This window comes from Salvelinus alpinus, chromosome 7 (genome assembly GCF_045679555.1).
Source record: "Salvelinus alpinus chromosome 7, SLU_Salpinus.1, whole genome shotgun sequence".
In the NCBI taxonomy this organism is placed as follows: Eukaryota; Metazoa; Chordata; class Actinopteri; order Salmoniformes; family Salmonidae; genus Salvelinus; species Salvelinus alpinus.
Genome location: NC_092092.1, coordinates 56,298,981 through 56,319,757, shown reverse-complemented (window position 1 = coordinate 56,319,757; position 20,777 = coordinate 56,298,981). Strand labels below are relative to the sequence as shown.

Below are 20,777 nucleotides of genomic sequence, written 5' to 3'. Positions count from 1 at the left end.
AGTGTTTGGGTTTTGTTCTTGAACCTTCAGTACTAATGTGAAACGTTAAGGGAGCTGCGGTGAACAATTGTCCATCACCTTTACCACCTACCTACACCAACAAGGACTATAACAAGACAAACTATGGCAATATCTCACCAAAACATTCACTCAATCCAATAAAAAAGGATAAACAATTGGTTTTGAACAAATGCAATGTTGAAAAGACAAAAATAATCCCAAACCAAGAAAGAGGGTATTGTGTTGGCCATGGGTACACATCTCCTTGCTACACTGCAGAACCAACCGTCCGCTTTCATCACAGTCATCAGAATCGAGACATAGCTAAACAATACATTACTAAAAATGAAAATAATGAATATCTATTATAATAGTAATATAATTGCACATTAACCATCAAGAGCAGATATGTTTGATAAGAGGAAAATACATTAAATGAAGTGGACAGACCAACCTCGCAGAATGGAAAATGAGAAGGCAGAGAGAGGGGAAGAGAGGGATTGCTTTGACTTTGGCAAAGAGCTTTCCACTGCAGTGTGCATATCACGCAAATAGAGCTTAAATGATTGCACTATATATATTTCCCTAGTTTTTAACTGCGAAATAGGACAGTCGCACATTTGCAGGATATGGCTGCATTGCATGCTGCTCTTTCTCCCTCATAATTGCCAGTCTCTTCCCCATATCCCTGCCTGCTGTAAGAGGTTCCCAACCCTGAGGCCTCCTAACTGGGTCTTTCTGTACCGTTGGCGATTGTAACTTTGTGCCTCTCCCTCTCACCAACTGACCTAAGCTATCATATACTGGGTGATGGCTCTCAGAGCATACAGAAGCTCAGCCTGTAACCGAGCCTCCATTATAAGCAAGTTCACATGGATCTAAGAGAGAGAGAAAAAAAAGAGAGGATCATATCATTAGAGAGCTGGAAGAGATGGAATGTGGTGGAGGGTGAAACAGAGAACACAAACTACCGCTTTGCATTTGATGCGGTAGATGTACTTCCAGTATATAGTTCAGCTGTATATGGACGCAGGGTGTATTGGTATGAGGTGGGGTGGGGTGCGTACCCTCTCAGAAGGTTTGAGTGGTGCCCAGGGCAGGGGACACAGCGGGGTCTTGGTGGCGTCAGGATAGCAGGCCACAGACTTGATATAAAGCTTCAGCTCCTTCTCCAGCAACTGGTTTACCTCCCCATAGTCATAATCGTCGTACCTGCACACACACACACAAACACAAACGTGAATATGAATCAAGCGGGTCCTTTTCAGCAAATCACAAACATTGAATCCTAGGACCAACCTGGCTGCAATGCATACGATTATGATAGCATCTCACTTTACAATAACTCTCTATGAATACCGTGTGTGTATGTCTGACGTGCGCTTGTGCCGGTGTGTGTGTGCAGACTAGTAGCGTGACCTCACCTAATCCCCAACATGCAATGGATGTAGTTCCAGGTGGCTCTCTTCAGGTCAGGCCCGTGGGACGAGGGGAGGGCCGTGACACTGCGGAAACGGTCGTCCAACAGGTGCCCGATGTCCGAGTACAGCCGGTTGACCAGGGAGAAGCCGTGGTCCTCCCAGGAGTAGTCCTTTCCAGACAGAAAACACACACAGTCAAACAAACCTGAAATACTCACATGGTTCCTGTAACACCTCAGCTAACTATAGACCCATAGACATATGAGACAGTATATTGTACTCATATTCTATGAGGGTTGATTCACTACTTTACTGACATGGACACCTGTTGCCTCCCAGAAGGGTGTCACATATTCCAACATAGAATATAAGCCGTATATAATATCAGCTGTGTACTTACCTGCACCCGGAACACTTGGAAGTGGTCTTCCTCTCTACGGGCAAACTCCTGGTAGCCAAACTCAGGGTCTGTTATGAAACGAGAGGGGTCTGCAGAGTAGGTAATCTCCTCCTCATCTTCCACATCTGGGAGGTGACAGTGAGAGGGTCAATAAACATAGTTGAGGAGGGATCCGTCACTCAACGTTCACACATGAGGTTAGCTCTCACAGCATCAGGTGTGAAAGTGAGGGGGAACAGTGTACCTGTGTGCTGCAGTGTCTGGGTGTGTAAAAGATGCTCCCCCCTCCTCTCTTTCTCCTCCTGGGATTTCTGGATCCTCTCTTTCAAACACACCATCTCACAACTGGAGTCCAGAGACTGCCAAGACAAGAAGAGAGACAAAAGAGTGAAGAGACATGCGACTGTGGTTTCAGGCAACGATCTGTTGTGGAATAGCTCGAACGTCATATTCAGTCTGATACGGCACACAACACTTACCCGTCGTCGTGTTGTGTGTTCTGAGGGCGAGGTGAGAGGCTGCGGCACGCTAACGTTGCCGTTGGCAGCGTCACAGAGGCAGTAGCCCGGGGGAGTGCCGTTGGGGGCTCTGGGAAGGGGGACGGGGTCGGTGTCAGTGCCCGAGCCAAAAACAAAGCTACAGAGGGAGTGGCAGTGGGCCAGGAGCACTACAGCCTGAACCAGCTCAGCCAGAGACCAGCACTGCTCTCCCGTCTTCAGCAACGCCTGGTGGGGGAAGGACACAGCAGAGAGTGGGCCTCATGGTGGAGATTAGACAGGGGTGGCAGGTAGCCTAGCGGTTAAGAGTATTGGGCTCGAATTCCAAAGCAGACTAGGTGAAAATCTGCTGATGTGCCCTTGAGCAAGGCACTGAACCCTATATTACTGCTTTAAGTTGCTCTGGATAAGAGTGTCTGCTAAATGACTAGAATGTAAATGTACTGATCAGGGATATAACACTAAAAGCACAAAGCTCACATCCAAATATCTGATCTGTAGGAATGTTACATATTCTTTATAAGAGCTGGTTCCTGTGGTACCTGTATGTGTGAGCGGGCGGTGAGCCAGGGTTGGTGGGCAAGAACCTTGTTGAGTTGGTCAAGGTGTTGTAGGCGAGGAGGAACGGCCTCCAGCCCCTGTAGCCACAGCGGGTCGCCCCCCACCCTGAGGAAATGGGCAGAGTGCAGAGACACCAGGTAGCCACAGTGATGCCGTGCTGCAGCCTGGGAGAGATGGGGAGAGGACTTAAATACAAGTGCATCTAGAACAGTAACAGGCTTGTCTCCAGCATGTTGACCGTGTTTCTGTCATTGTGCGTGGGTGGGCCGAGCCGAGTACGAGTGACTGTTTATGTATATGAAAGTGCTTTGGTGTCCTTGAGTGTGGGCGGATTGAGGTGTTTACATGTCTGTGCAAGTGTATGCAACTATGTGTGGGTGTGCATGATTGGTGCAGATACAAGATGCATTTCTATGCATCATGCGGTGTGCGTGATTCCAGTGGCCTCACCATGATGGCAATGTAGTGACGGTACTGCAGGGGCAGGGGGCCGTCCATGTGGAGGATGTAGTGCTGGGTACGGAGGAAGCTCTCCAGGTACTGGGGGTGAGAGGCCATCTGCTGGGACACGGCGTCCACACACCCCCTGCTGGCCAGAGCCTTCATGCACCGCAGCGATGCCCGCTCCTTCTCGGCGTTCACCTTCATCACCTGGACAGGACCAGAGGAAGAGGACGGTGAGACAGGTGGCAGAGTCAATATGTCACCGACTGAACGCACACAGCAAGTGCCAACTAGGTCTATGCATCTTCCTCCTTGCCAGGTGAAAATCAATGTTGATAACAAGATGGAAAATAAAAAAATTGCAAGATTTTTCACAAGCAGGCTAACAGCCTCTGTTTTGAAGGTCCCTGTGGTGTCAGCCTACACTCAGTCTGTGCATCGCATGCACGTCAGGACTGAGCTGTGGGTTATGAACTTTGAATCAATCCATCGACAGGAGCCTTCTTGTAACAGCAGCAGAGATTTTGTACCACTAGACATTCCTCACAATATTCCCCTGCAAAACACAAACAAGGCCGCTCTGCACACATTTCAGGCAGAGAAAAGAGCCCGGCATCCCACACATTCGCAGTACCAGGGAGGATCTACCAAAAGACAAACAGATCAATAGTCATTGGAGGATGCAAAGAAACGACAGTGAATTAAAAGTGGTACCCTGAATAATGCCAAAAGTGCTCAAAACCCTCCTTTTTACAATGAGACGAGCTGATAACCTGAGTAGAGAAGAGCAGAGGAACTCGGGTGTATGGAGAAATTACCAGACTGGAACTGGATGAGGCCTCAATGATAGGAGAACCACAGCAATGAAGGAGGAATAAAGAGCGAGAGACTGGCTGGGGAGAAGGAGAGACATCGGCCAAGAGAAATATGGACTGATAGGGCCTGGTTTGTAAAAACTAAAGACATTTATTACCTCTCTCACTCTCATACAACGGCTTCTAGGAAAAGGTGTTGGCACCGGGACGGAGAGAGAGAGAGAGCGAGGCTGAGAACAGGTCTTGAGTCTGTTCCCCAGTGTGTGAAATGTGAGAGGCCAGGCCAGCTTACCTAGGGGCCAAGTGGCTCAGCAACCTCTGCTGGCAGAGCCTGGTGTTTTTAGTAACCCACCACTGTGGAGAGTTATGATCCCCGTCATACCAAAGCTTTTTCTATATCAGTAGTCGTTATTTAGTTCCACCACCTTATGGAATAGCTCCTTGGCATTTGACCATCATGTTAACATATCTCACTGGCTTCGCAGTTTCATTAAAAAAACACTTTGCGTCTTAACCAGCAGGTGGCGCTGCTCTTCCTCCAGCATTAGGTACAAAGCCTTCCAATATAAACTGAATACAACATGCTGGTGGATGTCAAGAGGGGGAACAGGATAGGCATAGGGGGTGTAATCACTCCGCTGACAGTCCATGGGATTCATTGCCTCAATGATTAAATGTGGCATTCCATGTCTATGTCCTTCAAGTATGAGCCCTCGTTCACCACGCAACAGCTATTGCCTGTCAATCTGATGGTAGGCCTATATAGAGCATGCACGGTATGGATGTGTGGAGGCCTTTGGAGAGAGAGAGAAGATGAGGAGGTTCAGTGACGGAGAGCATAGCAAACAGGAGTGAAAGCTCCGACATGCTGACTTGGACCCCGACCCACCTTCAAGGAAAATGGGAACTCAACCCTGACTGGGGCCTCGCCTGTCTAATACCAATGTCTCTGGCACAGGTGTTTGTTACTCACAACCCTACAGACATGCGTCTGCGCACGCACACACAACTGATTTGTGGCCCCACACTCCTTGATGGAGTTCTCTCTGGCTTCAACAGGCATCAATAAACAAGCCTCAAGAAACTCCCACTCTAAGAACTCAGTCCAACCAAGCCTCCAAGGAGATTGAGGAACTTTCTGAGAATCAAGTTCCATACAAGCGAATGAAACACTTTGAGTTTAATTTCAGTGGGTGGGGAATCGTGGCAGGGCTCTCCCCAGGCTTTATAAAGCCTGCCATGGTGCTGTGGCCATGACACAGTATTAATACAACACATTAATATGGTATGTCCAATCGTTGCGTTAAAGCTGGAATGACAACGCTCCAGACCAGTCAGTGTCCCAGATAGAACCCCATTCCCAACCAAGAAGCTCTCAGCTTTAGACTCCATGCCCCACTCCCCCTGTAAATATATCCCATTTCAGCAGGGCCTGATAACCAAGCCTGATGACACCCCACCTCGCGGCTGACCCAGAAAAACAGGCTCCCAGACCCGCAGTAAAGACAAATACGCTAGGCACGCTCAACAGGTCAGTCACCATTTAAAAGGCACGATGAGTGGTCTGATTCTGAAGACATGGAACTAGTCTTTCCGTTCATTGTTGTTGGCATTATTTAAAAATAGGTCACCAATGAATCAAATCAGACCAGAAAAATCACAGACACTTCAAACTATCACACCGGCATACATTTGGCCTACATTTTCTATAAGGGCTGGGTAGATTCATTGTACATCTTGGTATGCTCTAATAGGGAAATTAATCTCCAACATGTTTGGATATGTTCCAATATAAAAAGTTGCATAGTCAAATTGAAACGGCATCAGTCCCAGACAGGAAATTACAATTTACGTCAGTTCTACATACATCCATACATTTGTTTACTGATCAGAGAACATCACAAGGTATAAACGAGATGTAAAAGAAAGTGTCAGTGGTGAGGGGGTTGGAGGGAAAGATGTAGAAGAAACAAACAAAGATGGGAAAAGGGGTTTGGGAAACAGACAACAATGGCCTATAAATTGTTGAGTACGAAAGAGGAAATGAGAGGTATGCAGAGATGGGAACAAAGACGAGTAGAAAAATTATGCCAGTAGTCGTTCCAAGGGTAAATGTGACAGAGGGAGGGAGTGAGGCAGCGGATGAGGTAGTGCAGGGGGCTGCAGGGAAGGGGGTCAGCTGCAGATGGAGGAGGAGAGAGGGGGATATTCAATCTGCATTCTGAGTGAGGCTGAAGGGGTCCGTCCTTGTCATGTGCTGCTCTGCTAGTGTCCCAGCTGCCTGCCTTTAACAGACTCGTCCCTCTTCACCAGAAACACAAACGGCGAGACCTGTTTTTGGCTCTGCAACCTGAACCCAGGGAGGAGTGCAAAACAGCCAGCTGCAGCCCGTAGGGGGAGAGGAGGGGGAAGCTGGGCAGGACAGCACAGCAGCCATAGACCACCAACACAAACATGCCAGAATTCATAGAGACACAGGCAAACTTGTATAACAAAACAAAACTTCAGAAAAGGGCGACAGACAGGTAAAGCCAGATTATATGGTGCCTACATAAAAATACAGGATAAAACACAAACAAACCTGTACTCTTGCCAGCCTACATAGAGCTGAACATAAAGACTAGAAACACAAGTCCGAATGCACACAAGGTATTTCAGAATATCAGGTTACTTTACTTGCTTGATCTAGTTATCTGTTGTAACCTGGTTAGGTACACATTCATAATCTCCCCCTTTCAACACTGTCTCCGACTTGCTTCTTTTTCAAACTAATACCATGCCTAAGAATGACCAATGCATATGCATGGCAGCAGATAAGACAGTTTTCCCACCTGCCATTTATCTGTGGCACTTTAATTGAGAGGAGATAAGGGGAGCAATAGTCTAGAAGGGGACCCTACTCTGGGCCAGTGTGCGCACTTTGCAGCAAGCTTATTTATGATGTGATGTTTTTGATTCTGCGCAAAGAGAGAACACCCAAATACACGGTGCAACAATATGCCTGTTGTTTTCTCACCAGTGCAGCAACAAATGTCCAAACTGTAAACATCTTATTTATTCAAATGAAATATATACACCTCACATAAACATGATCAACATATTGCTCCTGTCTAGTCAAATCTGCAAACGCCTTGTGCAAATCTCTTAAGGTATTTATCAGGTTTGCTGCAGGACATAAAAGTGATGCACCTGACATATACATGAATTGCATTGAACATAGGTCTCTAAACCCCTACTTGCAAGTGCACTTGTAGACAAAGCATAGGTATTGGTCAAGTCTATCTTCATATCAAATTTTAAGGAATTCATGTCACTGATCACATTCCTCTATTGTTCTAGCAACTTCTGAATGTTGAATTGCAGTAAACAAGTTATCCTATCCGCACTGCCCCCTTTCGGCTGTACATGGGAAAAACAGCATAGAAAAGAGAAAAACAAATTTGATTGGCAGTGCACCCAGCATCACAGCGCACAAAGAAGTCAACATCTTAGTGAAAAAAAGACACACAAAACAAATATATTTACCAAACGTTTTACATTACGGCAGAGGACAATACATTAGGCCGATTGAAACAGAAAAATCTGCTCCTCGATTTCTGATTGTCAACGACAACCTTTGTTCGTTAGCTAGCAAGATTCTTTGTAAACCGTCATAAGAGACTGACTAACGCCATAATTATAGAATGACATTGTATTAGCAAACACTTTTTTCTGCACGAGCAAATCTCTAGAGATTATGTCATTATCACATTCTTCCCAAAAAAAGAAAAGAGTAGGCGGCTGATAACACTGCATATCAAACCTGGCCTGGAAAAATACGATTATAATGCAAAGACATCAGGAAGAAGAGTATTATAGTTAGCATATTAACAGATGTTAGTTGTCAATCCATTTTGGCTAGCTACATTCTAGGTAACCACTCAATCCCATTAAATTTAGTTGAATGGGTATGTCCTGTCCACATCATTTTGACATTTCGCTTAACCGATTAGCAAGCTTTTTGACTAAACCATTTTGCAACAGCAACTTCCCATTCATTGACTGAGAACATTCTTAAAAGCGTATATTTCCCTCAAGTAGCTAGTTACCTAGCTAGACTGACAATGTATGGCCATTGTTGCCGTTGGCACATTGGCTAACGTTAGTTAAGCTAGTTAAACTACCGTAGCTATGTTATTTCAGAGATGAGAAACAATAACAGTCACTAGGTAACGTTAGTCGTAAACTAGAGCAAACTTAATATCTCGTTCATGTTAATTGTCAGACTAGCTAAACTACTAGCCACTAGATAGTTAGCTGCTCACCTGCCCCTGGTCAACTGTCATCTAACGTTAGTTATCAATTCAGTTTTCTGGGTTAGCAAGACAGTTATCTAGGAAATATAAATAATTAATGTTAGCTAGCTAACGTTAGATAAAGTAAAAGTTTAGCTCGAGCCTAAAACCAACCTCATCATATGAAGTGGTTCTGACTGCAGCCATCTAACGTACTACTGTAGTTAACGTTAGTTGTACATTAGTTTCGTGAAAGGAGACAATATCTGCCTCAAGTTTTTTCAGGGCAAATGAATGAACGACACAGTCGACTTAACTTCATTACTAGCCAGCTAGCTAATCGTACATTTGAATGTTGACTGGCTTTTTAGTAGCAAGAAAAATACCTGGTTCTGGACACGCTGACATTGGGTTCCGAGGGGGTAATCCATTTTTTTCGTACAGATGATCATTTTCCAACAAGTTAGTGCATGGATACGGCTCTATCTCTCTTGATGTTCACCTACCCAGTTAACAATGCGGATCCGCTACAAAATCAAGCTACATGTCTGGGCATTTAGCTAGAGGTAAAAAAAGAAAGACTTGCAGTACATTGCCTACTGCTCCAGTAACAGTGTGCCCAATCAAAGCATATAGGGGCGGAGTAAAGAGTGGGCTGTGCAAATTCTAAAGGCCAATCAACTTACAGAGATGACATTTTAGGCTTCAATGCTTTGACTGAAAGGTTGATATGAAAGTCAGTCACTGCTATGATATCGTGGATTTTGTTATTGTTGATCTATTCAACTTTTAGGTCAATTTGCAGTGTATTTTTCTTTATTACACAATCCATATATGCACACCCAGAAAGACATCAGCAGGTGTGTTTATAGGTTGGTATATGAGAGAGAAAGAGCACGCAATAGAGAACAATAGATTGTGTATGTGTGCAGGTGATAGTGTTGAGGAACTAGATAACATTCCTTATATGTCACTCCAGATACACATTCCCTATATGCACTAGTATCGCAGGAGGTTGGTGGCACCTTATTTGGAAAGGATGGGCTCGTGGTAATGGCTGGACCGGAGTTAATGGAATGGTATCAAACACATGGTTTATATGTGTTTCATGCCATTCCATTTGCTCTATTACAGCCACTATTATCAGCTGTCCTCGCCTCAGCAGCCTTCACTAGATAACATTACCGATATGTCACTCCAGATACACGATTCCTAGTAGTATCACAGGAGGTTGGTGGCACCTTAATTGGGAAGGATGGGCTCGTAGTAATGGCTGGACCGGAATTAATGGAATGGTATCAAACACATGGTTTATATGTGTTTCATGCCATTCCATTTGCTCTATTACAGCAATTAATATGAGCCGTCCTCCCCTCAGCAGCCTCCACTCAGTGAATGTAAGACACAAAATAGAGGGAACAGAAGATTGTCATAAAAAAGGAACATTTGCATGCATCAGATATCATACAAAAGTTAAATTAACCTGAAATTCAGTAAGAAAAGTAAAATGACAGGCATTATCAATTTCTCCACTACTTTCTGTTACATGTTAACTTGTCTTCTTAGACTATTACTATATTAAAATTGAATGGGCTCAAAGAAATTTGAGCTAAAACACTTTTCTTCTCTCTATACTTATTCATATATTTTACTTTGGTAAGACAACATGTCCGGGCATGTTTTACCAGCCAGTTGCACTATGCTTTTCCGAGAGCTAACTTTTACTATATCACAGGTCAATATAGTCTACCAGTCTAACTGTCTATCCTGCCCACTATCCACCATTCATAGTGACAATAGTGGTATGTGGATCGTTTGTCCAGGTCTGCAATAGGCTAACTAACAATCATACCACACATAAAATAATTCAAAGCTGCATCAATTTTAAATATGAATCCACAAGAACACATAGGAATAGCTGATAGGCAGCGGAGAGGCCAGGTGCATCATTGTGCATGAAAGAACAGTGAAGACATGAGACACGCAGCTCAACAAGCTCCCCTATTGATCTTGTTTAGTGAAAATACAATTACCTAGACAAGCCTACAACACCACAATGCAATAAATAATTCCATTATTATTTTCAAGCGAGTACAAAATTCTACTCTAGGCTGCAGTGAAACTGTCCTTTGAATAACGGAGCAAAAGCCCTGTGATTTGAATGTTTCATTCCATTTGGATCAGTTGTGGGTCTCCTCTCGACAGTTTATACGGTCTAGAAAGGCACAGTAGTAGAACAGTCTGTGTATTTTTTTTACTTCCGATACTGAGATGTCTTTTGTAGATCATCTTTCTCCCAGATCGTCCTATAATAATGTGGTCACATATGCTCCAGGCAGGCCTAGTTATTCAGGAAAGCTTAATGTGCGCGCTGCCTCCTCTCCAATCCAAGCGGCTATTCCTCGCGCACCTAGAACCCAACGCTTCAGTATAGCCTAAATATCGATTATTTAACTTTTAAAATTTATTGCATTTTATATGTGGCATATCACAATGTTTTGGCAGTCAAAATGTTTTAATTTGATTAGGCTACTTCAAAGGTATCCTGTAGTCATGCGGACATTCGTTCAAAATATAATTCCAGCATCCTTAAAATGGCTTCACATTAACCAAGTTTCTATCCAACCTTTTAATGTGAGTAAAGTACAAAAACCGTACCAAAAAATGTCACGACATCATGGGAAAGCATGCAGTTTATTAGGCGATATATGAAATAAATTATAATGAACTTCACAGAGTGGCGAAAGTGCACGGTGATGACCTTGATGCTCCTTTCAAAAATCCACTTCAACCAGTGTAGGAAACAGGCAGGGAGAGTGAGCTTGTCTGTGGTGGTCAGAGAACCGTTAACCTTCTGGACCGTAGCCCTGCATGGCATCGAATGTGCCACAAAAGGATACTGAAGTGGCAAAGTCGATATCCACGTTTATAAACACAGGGTCGTAACAGTTATTTGTGTTCGTAAACATTATTTTTGTGTTGGTTTTATGAGGGGGGAGGGTGTGCAATTTATTTGACAGTACAAGGGGAGGGTCATGTGGAAATATTTTTAATTTTGTGAGGGGGGTGCAATTTATTTTATGACACCTTGAGTTGGGACCCCCCTCCCCACAGTATATTTTAGACCTGTCCCTAACTAATTAATCCATACAGTTCAAAATGTGACCCCTAACATCACAAAAGCAGACTATAACAATAAAAAAGTAGTTGATATACAGCATAGTAACAAGACAACATGATATAACTAGAAAGACACAAGATTATGTTTCTTCAATGCTAATAGGTTCATTGGTGGTAATATGTTAGCTTGTTTTATTTGGACTAAGGAATAGGGAACAATGTTAATCTTGCGTGGAATCTGACACCAAACTGGTTTTGCTTGGCTGGGAATCTGTAATAATGTTCTCTGTACAAGTTGATTCATACACACTGACTCAATACAAATGCTCGCCAAGAATATCATAATTTATCCTCCTTACCTTATTTCACATGTTCTAAGATTTTACTGACTTACAGTTCATATAAGGAAATCAGTCAACTGAAATCCATTAGGCCCTAATCTACACATTTCCCCTGATTGGGAATACCGATATGCATCTGTTGGTCACAGATACCTTAAAAAAAAGGTAGACGCGTGGATCAGAAAACCAGTCAGTATCTGGTGTGGCCATCCTTTTCCTCATGCAGTGTGACACATCTCAATGGGTGACATGCCCGGTGAGAATGCAGGCTATGGAACTGGGACAATTTCAGCTCTGGAAATTTTCAGCTCTGGAAATGTTTTGAGGGAACGTGCCAATTGCACGTTCCCTCAAATCCTGAGACAGCTATGGCATTGTGTTATGTGACAAACTGCACATTTTAGAGTGGCCTTTTATTGTCCCCAGCACAAGGTGCGCCTATGTTACGATCATGCTGTTTAATCAGCTTCTTGATTTGCCACACCTGTCAGGTGGATGAATTATCTTGGCAAAGGAGAAATGCTCACTAACAGGGATGTAAACTAATTTGTGCACAACATTTTTGAGAAATAAGCTTTTTGTGCATATGGAACATTTCTGGGATCTTTTATTTCAGCTCATGAAACATGGGACCAACACTTTACATGTTGCGTTTATATTTTGGTTCAGTATAACTACAGTCTACAGAAGCTGAAACATGAAACGTTTCACCCTTGCCCAGAACTCTATAATGGCTGGCATAATTCAAACCCCTAGGAAAAAAAAAACAGGCTGAGACAACAATAAACAGGGTAATCCATTTATTGCTTGATATTAAATGATTACATTAAATCCTGCCCTTTCATAGCACTGTCAGCAGGGCCACAGGGGGGACTCTAGCCGAGGAGTACTCTTGCCTGTCTGTATTTAGTAAGTTTGTCTCAGAGTCTGATGTGTTCTCCAACCTGGAGAAATGTGTTTATTTATTTACCCTTTATTTAACTAGACAAGTCAGTTAAGAACAAATTCTTACTTACAATGACGGCCTACCCCGGCCAAACCCTAACCCGGACGCTGCTGGGCCAATTGTGCGCCACCCTATGGGACTCCTGATCACGGCCGGTTGTGATACAGCCTGGAATCAAACCAAGGTCTGTAGTGATGCCTCTAGCACTGAGATGCAGTGCCTTTGACCGCTGCACCACTCGGGAGAAAACAATATCTCAGTGCACCACTGGGATTATACTATGTTGGTTGGACAATAAATTATATCAATTCCTTAAAGAATCAAATCTTTGTCAAACTAGATTAAGTTGCTACTGCAGCAATGTCCCCAATCCATATGAATGAATATGAGGCGTAGTATGATTGTTGTTGTGTAAAAAAAAAAAATACCCAAGTCAACCATTTCAAATATTTCCTGTTCAAGTAAACACATTTGAGAGAGGGTGGACCAAGATTCTGGCATATGTCATCAGAGCCACAGAGCTAATACAGATTTGTGAAAAATAGACCCCCTTTTCCCTGCCTCTTCAACATGGCCAAAAAGTGGGTGGGCCCTGTCTGTAAATGCCAGGTTAGATCACAGCCATTCATGGTTCCCTGCTACTGTTGCCTGGAGATAAACAATTATCATTGCTCTCTCCCCAAATGTCACATCCACCAATGGCTATTGCCTTCGGATAGAATTATAATTTTATTGACCTTCTGCCCAGTTGTTGCTTTCTGCTTGGACTAAGCAAGAGATTATCAACTGTCTTAAAGGCCCAGTGCAGTCAAAAACCTGATTTCCCTATGTTTTATAGATATTTCCACACTATGAGAATTATGACAACGCCCTTTTAATGCATCCCTATGCTTCCCATCCGAAACAGTTCGGAACAGTTTGTGCATATATTATTGATTGCAAGCCAGATTTCAGAAGCCGAAGTCTATGCCCCTTAGGCTGTGATTGGTCAACAGTAGGGATTCTTCAATTGAATGTTTGTTGTCATTCAACGATAAAGGACTTGTTTTCATGTACATTTTTCACTTGAGAAATACTGCACCAAACATCTTAGTTGCGCGATCAAGATCTCCACGGCAAAAAAAAAGAAATAATTATGACAGATTTCTTTAGTTATCTTAGATAAGGCCATCATTGTAAATACGAATTTATTCTTAACTGACTTGCCTAGTTAAATAAAAAATAAATACATTCTGACTATTTTGAGGAAGTGTATACTGGCTACGGCATCTCAAGATGGACAAACAGTTCTAGCGAAGGTCTTTTAACTTCTACAGGATTGATGGGTCCCCCGATCGGACGGTTGAGCTAATGTAAGCTAATGTGATAAGCATGAGGTTGTAAGTAACAAGAAAATTTCCCAGGACATAGACATATCTGATATTGGCAGAACGCTTAAATTCTTGTTAATCTAACGGCACTGTCCCAATTTATAGTAGCTATTACAGTGAAAGAATACCATGCTATTGTTTGAGGACTGTTGCACTGTTGAGAGGAGTAAGCATTTACTCCTTGTACCGTTTAAACCCCACTGTATCCTGTGCATATTACGAATCAACTTAGATTTATGTAAATGTAATTCTATCTAAAGATTTTAAAAGTAGTTTGTTTTATTGCCAAAAGTAGCTTTTTACACTATTGGCATCCTAAGCAACAAGGCTGAGGTAGAGAAGAGAGGTGAAGTGAGAGACCTACAGGGAGTGTGAGTGTGAAAAGCGTCTGTTTACTTCAAGGGAATATGTGAGGTCTAAATATTTTCCATGTCTGTCACTGCAACAAGCCTGCTGAGTTCAAAGGCTTGACCCCCTCCCCCTTCAGATCTCCTCTTCAACCAGTCTGTACTATTAACCCCAAGACAGTACAATACATTAGCATATAGCTTTTAAAACATTGGAAACTGGGTAACACTTTAAAAAGCAAGAAAAAACACAGGAGAGGACTGTCTTATTTCGCAAAGCATTAGAGCAATAAACCTTATCATAAATCAACAAGCAGAACACAAATAATCCTGATAGGTATCAGTCTGGTGTTTTCTGTAATGACCTTAGTGATCACTGTTTTACAGCCTGTGTTCGTAATGGCTGCTCAGTGAAACGACCTGTCCTGATTTGTCATAGACGCTTGCTAAAAAACTTTAATGAGCAAGCCTTCCTTCATGAACTGGCCTCTGTAAAATGGTATAGAATCAGTTTGAGACACTTGGACCGTCTTTTTTGATATTTTCAGTGGTATTGTTAACAAACACGCCCCCATAAAGAAAATTATAATTAAAAACAGGTTCAGCCCCTGGTTCGAACGTGATCTTGTGGAGTTACTCCACCTCAAGAATTGCATTTGGCGAAAGTCTCTGCACACGCATACTCAAGCTGACTGGCTATCGTTCAGGCAAATTAGAAATAAGTGAACTCAGGCTATCCGGAAGGCCAAAGATAGGTACTCTATAGTATTCTCTTGGGTATGCAATCTGGTTTCCACTCAGGTTATGGATGTGTCACTGCAACCTTAAAGGTCCTCAATGATGTCACCATTGCCCTTGATTCTAAGCAATATTGTGCTGCTATTTTTATTGACTTGGCCAAAGCTTTTGATACGGTAGACCATTCCATTCTTGTGGGCCGGGCTAAAGAGTATTGGTGTCTCTGAGGGGTCTTTGGCATGGTTAGCTAACTACCTCTCTCAAAGAGTGCAGTGTATAAAGTCAGAAAATCTGCTGTCTCAGCCATTGCCTGTCACCAAGGGAGTACCCCAAGGCTCAATCCTATCCTCAATCGGACTTTGTGTTAAATGCTCTGCAACAAAGCTTTCTTAGTGTCCAACCAGCTTTCGGTCCCCTTACCTTGTTCTGAACACCTCCATAACAAAGGTCATGTGGTTTGGTAAGAAGAATGCCCCTCTTCCCACAGGTGTTATTACTACCTCTGAGGGTTTAGAGCTTGAGGTAGTCACCTCATACAAGTACTTGGGAGTATGGCTAGACGGTGCACTGTCATTCTCTCAGCACATATCAAAGCTGCAGGCTAAAGTTAAATCTAGACTTGGTTTCCTCTATCGTAATCGCTCCTCTTTCACCCCAAACTAACCCTGATTCAGATGACCATCCTACCCATGCTAGATTACGGAGACATCATTTATAGATCGGCAGGTAAGGCTGCTCTCGAGCGGCTAGATGTTCTTTACCATTCGTGTAACGGATGTGAAATGGCTAGCTAGTTAGCGGGTACGCGCTAATAGCGTTTCAATCAGTTACGTCACTTGCTCTGAAACCTAGAAGTAGTGGTTCCCCTTGCTCTGCAAGGGCCGCGGCCTTTGTGGAGCGATGGGTAACGATGCTTCGTGGGTGACTGTTGTTGATGTGTGCAGAGGGTCCCTGGTTCGCGCCCGTGTCGGGGCGAGGGGACGGTCTAAAGTTATACTGTTACATTCGGCCATCAGATTTGCCACCAATGCTCCTTATAGGACACATCACTGCACTCTTTACTCCTCTGTAAACTGGTCATCTCTGTATACCCGTTGCAAGACCCACTGGTTGATGCTTATTTATAAAACCCTCTTAGGCCTCACTCCCCCCTATCTGAGATATCTACTGCAGCCCTCATCCTCCACATACAACACCCGTTCTGCCAGTCACATTCTGTTAAATGTCCCCAAAGCACCCACCTCCCTGGTTCGCTCCTCTTTTCAGTTCGCTGCAGCTAGCGACTGGAACGAGCTCCAACAAACACTCAAACTGGACAGTTTTATCGCAATCTCTTCATTCAAAGACTCAAGCATGGACACTCTTACTGACAGTTGTGGCTGCTTTGTGTGCTGTATTGTTGTCTCTACCTTCTTGCCCTTTGTGCTGTTATCTGTGCCCAATAATGTTTGTACCATGTTTTGTGCTGCTACTATGTTGTGTTGCTACCATGTTGTTGTTATGTTGTGTTGTTACCATGCTGTGTTGTTGTCTTAGGTCTCTCTTTATGTAGGGTTGTGTTGTCTCTCTTGTTGTGATGTGTGTTTTGTCCTATATTTATATTTATATTGTATTTATTATTATTTTTTAGTCGCAGGCCCCCGTCCCCGCAGGAGGCCTTTTGCCTTTTGGTAGGCCATCATTGTAAATAAGAATGTGTTCTTAACTGACTTGCCTAGTTAAATAAAGGTGACATAAAATAAATTAACTGTGGGACCTTATATAGACAGATGTGTGCCTTTCCAAATCATGTCCAATCAATGGAATTTACCACAGGTGGACTCCAATCAAGTTGTAGAAACACCTCAAGGATGATCAATGGAAACAGGATGCACCTGAGCTCAATTTCGAGTCTCATAGCAAAGGGTCTGAATACTAATGTAAATACGTTATTTCTGTTTTAAAGTTTTATAAATTTGCAAAAATGTCTAAAAACCTGTCATTATGGGGTAGTGTGATGATTGCTGTGGAAAAAATATAATTTAATCAATTTTAGAATAAGGCTATAACATAACATTTGGAAAAAGTCAAAGGGTCTAAATACTTTCCGAATGCACTGCACATATTTTATCTCAACACAATCCTACTTATTATTGATGTACATTTGTTGCTAAAATTGAAACAGCAGCTGCCACCTAGACAGTCACATCCTGTGTGATATTGTTTTAGTGCACTTAGTTCTTAAACTCACACAAGTCAACAACTTTCTGTTGAAAGAAGTGGAGAGTCCTCCCTGTCAGTTTGTTTGGTTTATGTTCTGGAAAGACGAGGCTACCGCATTTCACTGGACCTTTGTTTAACTGTATTAATTTGTTCATTAGCTAAACTAAGGCCTATATTAATTATCTCATTCCCATGTGAGGGTGAAGTAGCTGAATGTTTATTTCGGGAAGAGATATCAATCTCATCAGCATTAGCTGTTTTTCTAGAACAAGGAGTTGATTCAGATCTTGGGCCTTATATGGGTCTATAATATCAGGAGTTATTGCCATTGACTGAGTCATCTGTGAAGGGGATGAATAAACTACCAGTGAATGGTGAGGGGGATAGTTACCCAAGATTCACCTCGATTAATGATGACAGCTCACAGTCATAGTTGCCCCAGTTCCACTGGGAGAGGGGACTGCTGTACCAGCATTCTCATGCTGCAGCTGGTAAAAACAAATCCAGGCACACAAAACAAGCTCAGAGCAATGACAAGTCAGCCTTGTTAGCACACCGCTTAGAGTTATAGACTGCTGGTCACTGAAATTGCATCAGCCTGAAATATTTCCTCTTGCACATGTCATAATAACTTTTGAAATACCATTAACATATTTCATTAGACTTTACTTTTAAATGTTTGAATAACCTTTGAATGTGCTAGATGTAATCATTGTAACTGCTGGAGAAACTAGAGAGGAGAAAAGCTTAGCCACTAGATTAACTCCTGAATAGATATTAGATTAACACATGTTTATATCCACAAAAATATCATGCGTTACCCATTTAGGCAGACACACAAAGCCAGTCTGAACCACCTAACTCTAATCTAAATGATCAGAATAGAGAGCAACCTCTCCACAATTGAACTGGAGGGGCCATTTCATAAGTGTCGTTTTTCATGTTAGAATGTTAGAACATTCCACGAGATGTCTCTCAAGGTACAATTTGAAACAAGGGTTGCATAAAGTGACTGATAGCAACCTGAGCAAGCAGTTTTGCAGCAAAGGGCAAAGACTGATAACACTTCTTGGAATAGTTCATCCATCTCCAAAGTTCATGATGACGTTAGAATGGCACACTAAATCATGTTTTCATACAAAATGTTCTGATTTACTAAGTAGGCTAATGAAATGATTAGCAGTGGTGTAAAGTACTTAAGGTAAACTACTTTAAAGTACTACTTAAACAGTTTTTGGGGGGTATCTGTACATTACTATAACATTTTTTGGCTACTTTTACTTTACTACATTCCTAAAGAAAAATATGTACTTTTTACTCTATACATTTTCCCTGACACCCAAAAGTACTCGTTACATTTTGAATACTTAGCAGGACAGAAATGGTCTAATTCACACACTTATCAAGAGAACCTCCCTGGTCATCTCTACTGACTCTGATCTGGCGACTCACTAAACACAAATGCTGTGTTTCTGAATGATGTCTGAGTATTGGAGTGTGCCCCTGGCTATCCGTAAATTTAAAAAACAAGAAAATGGTGCCATCTGGTTTGCTTATTATAAGGAATTTGAAATTATTTATATTTTTACTTTTGATACTTAAGTACATTTTTGCAATTACATTTACTTTGATACTTAAGTATATTTAAAACCAAATACTGGACTTTTACTCAAGTAGTATTTACTGGGTGACTTTCACTTTTACTTGAGGTATATTTACTTTTACTCAAGTATGACAATTGGGTACTTTTCGAAACCACTGATGATTAGTTGCTCAAAGAACATACTTTCTGAGTTTCCTATGTCACAACTCTCCATCTTTCAATATGACGTCTAGACTCTCATTATAACCTTGAACAACAGCTGACTCACTTCCTTATTTTAGCAAGTGGTTAGTTAGTGCATTTGCAAGACACAGCTGTAATGGCCTACACAGTATGGCCTGACACAGTGGCCCTATACAAACACTTCTAAAATGCATCCTTCTTCCCTTTCTTGAGGTGTTTGTTTGAGTTTAGGAATAAATAGTTGAAAAATAAACTTCAAGTGGCACTTCAACACAATGGTTGCTGTGGTGAAGCAAAATCAAGGACTTTGTTCATTGCTGTTAATGGGCTTTTCACAGACATACATGAACAAATGAATCCAGTGATTTTAAGGAGGGAAGTTAGTCATCTTTTACTAATCAAACTCTGGCTCATAGCCATCTACCAGCGGCAAGAGAACTTCACAATATTCTGCCGCAATGCTAGCCTCCACACTCTGGCAACTCTTCCTCAAAACCCCCCAGGCAGTCACACCACCAACAACAATGTGCCAAATGTTACCAGGCACGTACACTATGGAGCCATTGAAACCATCTGATCCAGGCCTGTACATAACTTAGAAGATATGGTAAACCACAAACACTGGGAGGAACCACCTGCTGGCATTTCACCCACGACTTCCTGTTTCACAGTGCCAAGCCACCCACCAGAGGTGGCTTAATAAACCTTTAGCAGAGAGACTGGCACACTGTCACATCACTCAGTCAGTTAGCCTGAACATCTTGGGGAAAGCCTCAAAAAGCAAAATACGTATGATGATCATATTGCAAGACATAATTATTACAATAACACCTAGATGAAAAGAAAGATTAAGAGACACAAAACAAAACTCTCACTCTTGGAAAATAAACAGTGATGTCAGAGCTTCAGTCATGATTTCACACCCTTTCTAAATATATTTATCCCAATTCAGTTATTTTCATCCAATTTTGCCAACTGATTAAAGCTTGGTAAGAAACAGGTATTCATACCCACCAATCACAGAAGCAGAAAGTGACATCATCTGGCACTTAATTTCAAGGGACCATCTTAAAACTCTCTTCTTTTCAGAACTTAAAGCGTATTGGACATGGGATTGGGAGCTTAACAATTGGATAAGAGACTTCTATTTCTATCTATAGTCATAAGATTTCTAGAATATATGTATATATGAATAATATGGCTTTTTATAGCACCCATTACAGATCAAAAACATTGTTTTATCCAGACAAGTCTGTAAAGACGAGCAAGTTATTCCACTGAAAATGTGAATAATTATTCACATTAGCAGCACCATCATAGGCACTCACAAAACGTGCGTAAACAAACAAAAAATACTTCACTGGACCTGTTGAATCTTATCTCTCCCCTCTGGTCATATTTGGTACAACAACTTTGTTCACTGTGAATCATTGATAATGATCATTGCATTTTCCACAATGCAATACAGACCCAGGACTTACCTTTGGTCTGAATGGGGATATACAAAGAGGATCA

At 42.3% G+C, this 20,777-nt stretch overlaps 1 protein-coding gene across 1 annotated transcript; it reads right to left on the bottom strand.

Annotated features, from left to right (window-relative positions):
• Positions 1 to 163: 163 nt before the first annotated feature.
• Positions 164 to 9,002, bottom strand: sesn4 (sestrin 4). Its single transcript, XM_071410826.1, has 9 exons — positions 8,799 to 9,002; positions 3,330 to 3,530; positions 2,861 to 3,043; positions 2,301 to 2,546; positions 2,066 to 2,180; positions 1,822 to 1,946; positions 1,425 to 1,591; positions 1,068 to 1,212; positions 164 to 878 (listed from the first exon to the last, which is right to left on the bottom strand). The coding sequence occupies exons 1-9, from the start codon at positions 8,862 to 8,864 to the stop codon at positions 789 to 791; spliced, it is 1,338 nt and encodes a 445-aa protein (XP_071266927.1). The 5' UTR covers positions 8,865 to 9,002; the 3' UTR covers positions 164 to 788.
• Positions 9,003 to 20,777: the final 11,775 nt, after the last annotated feature.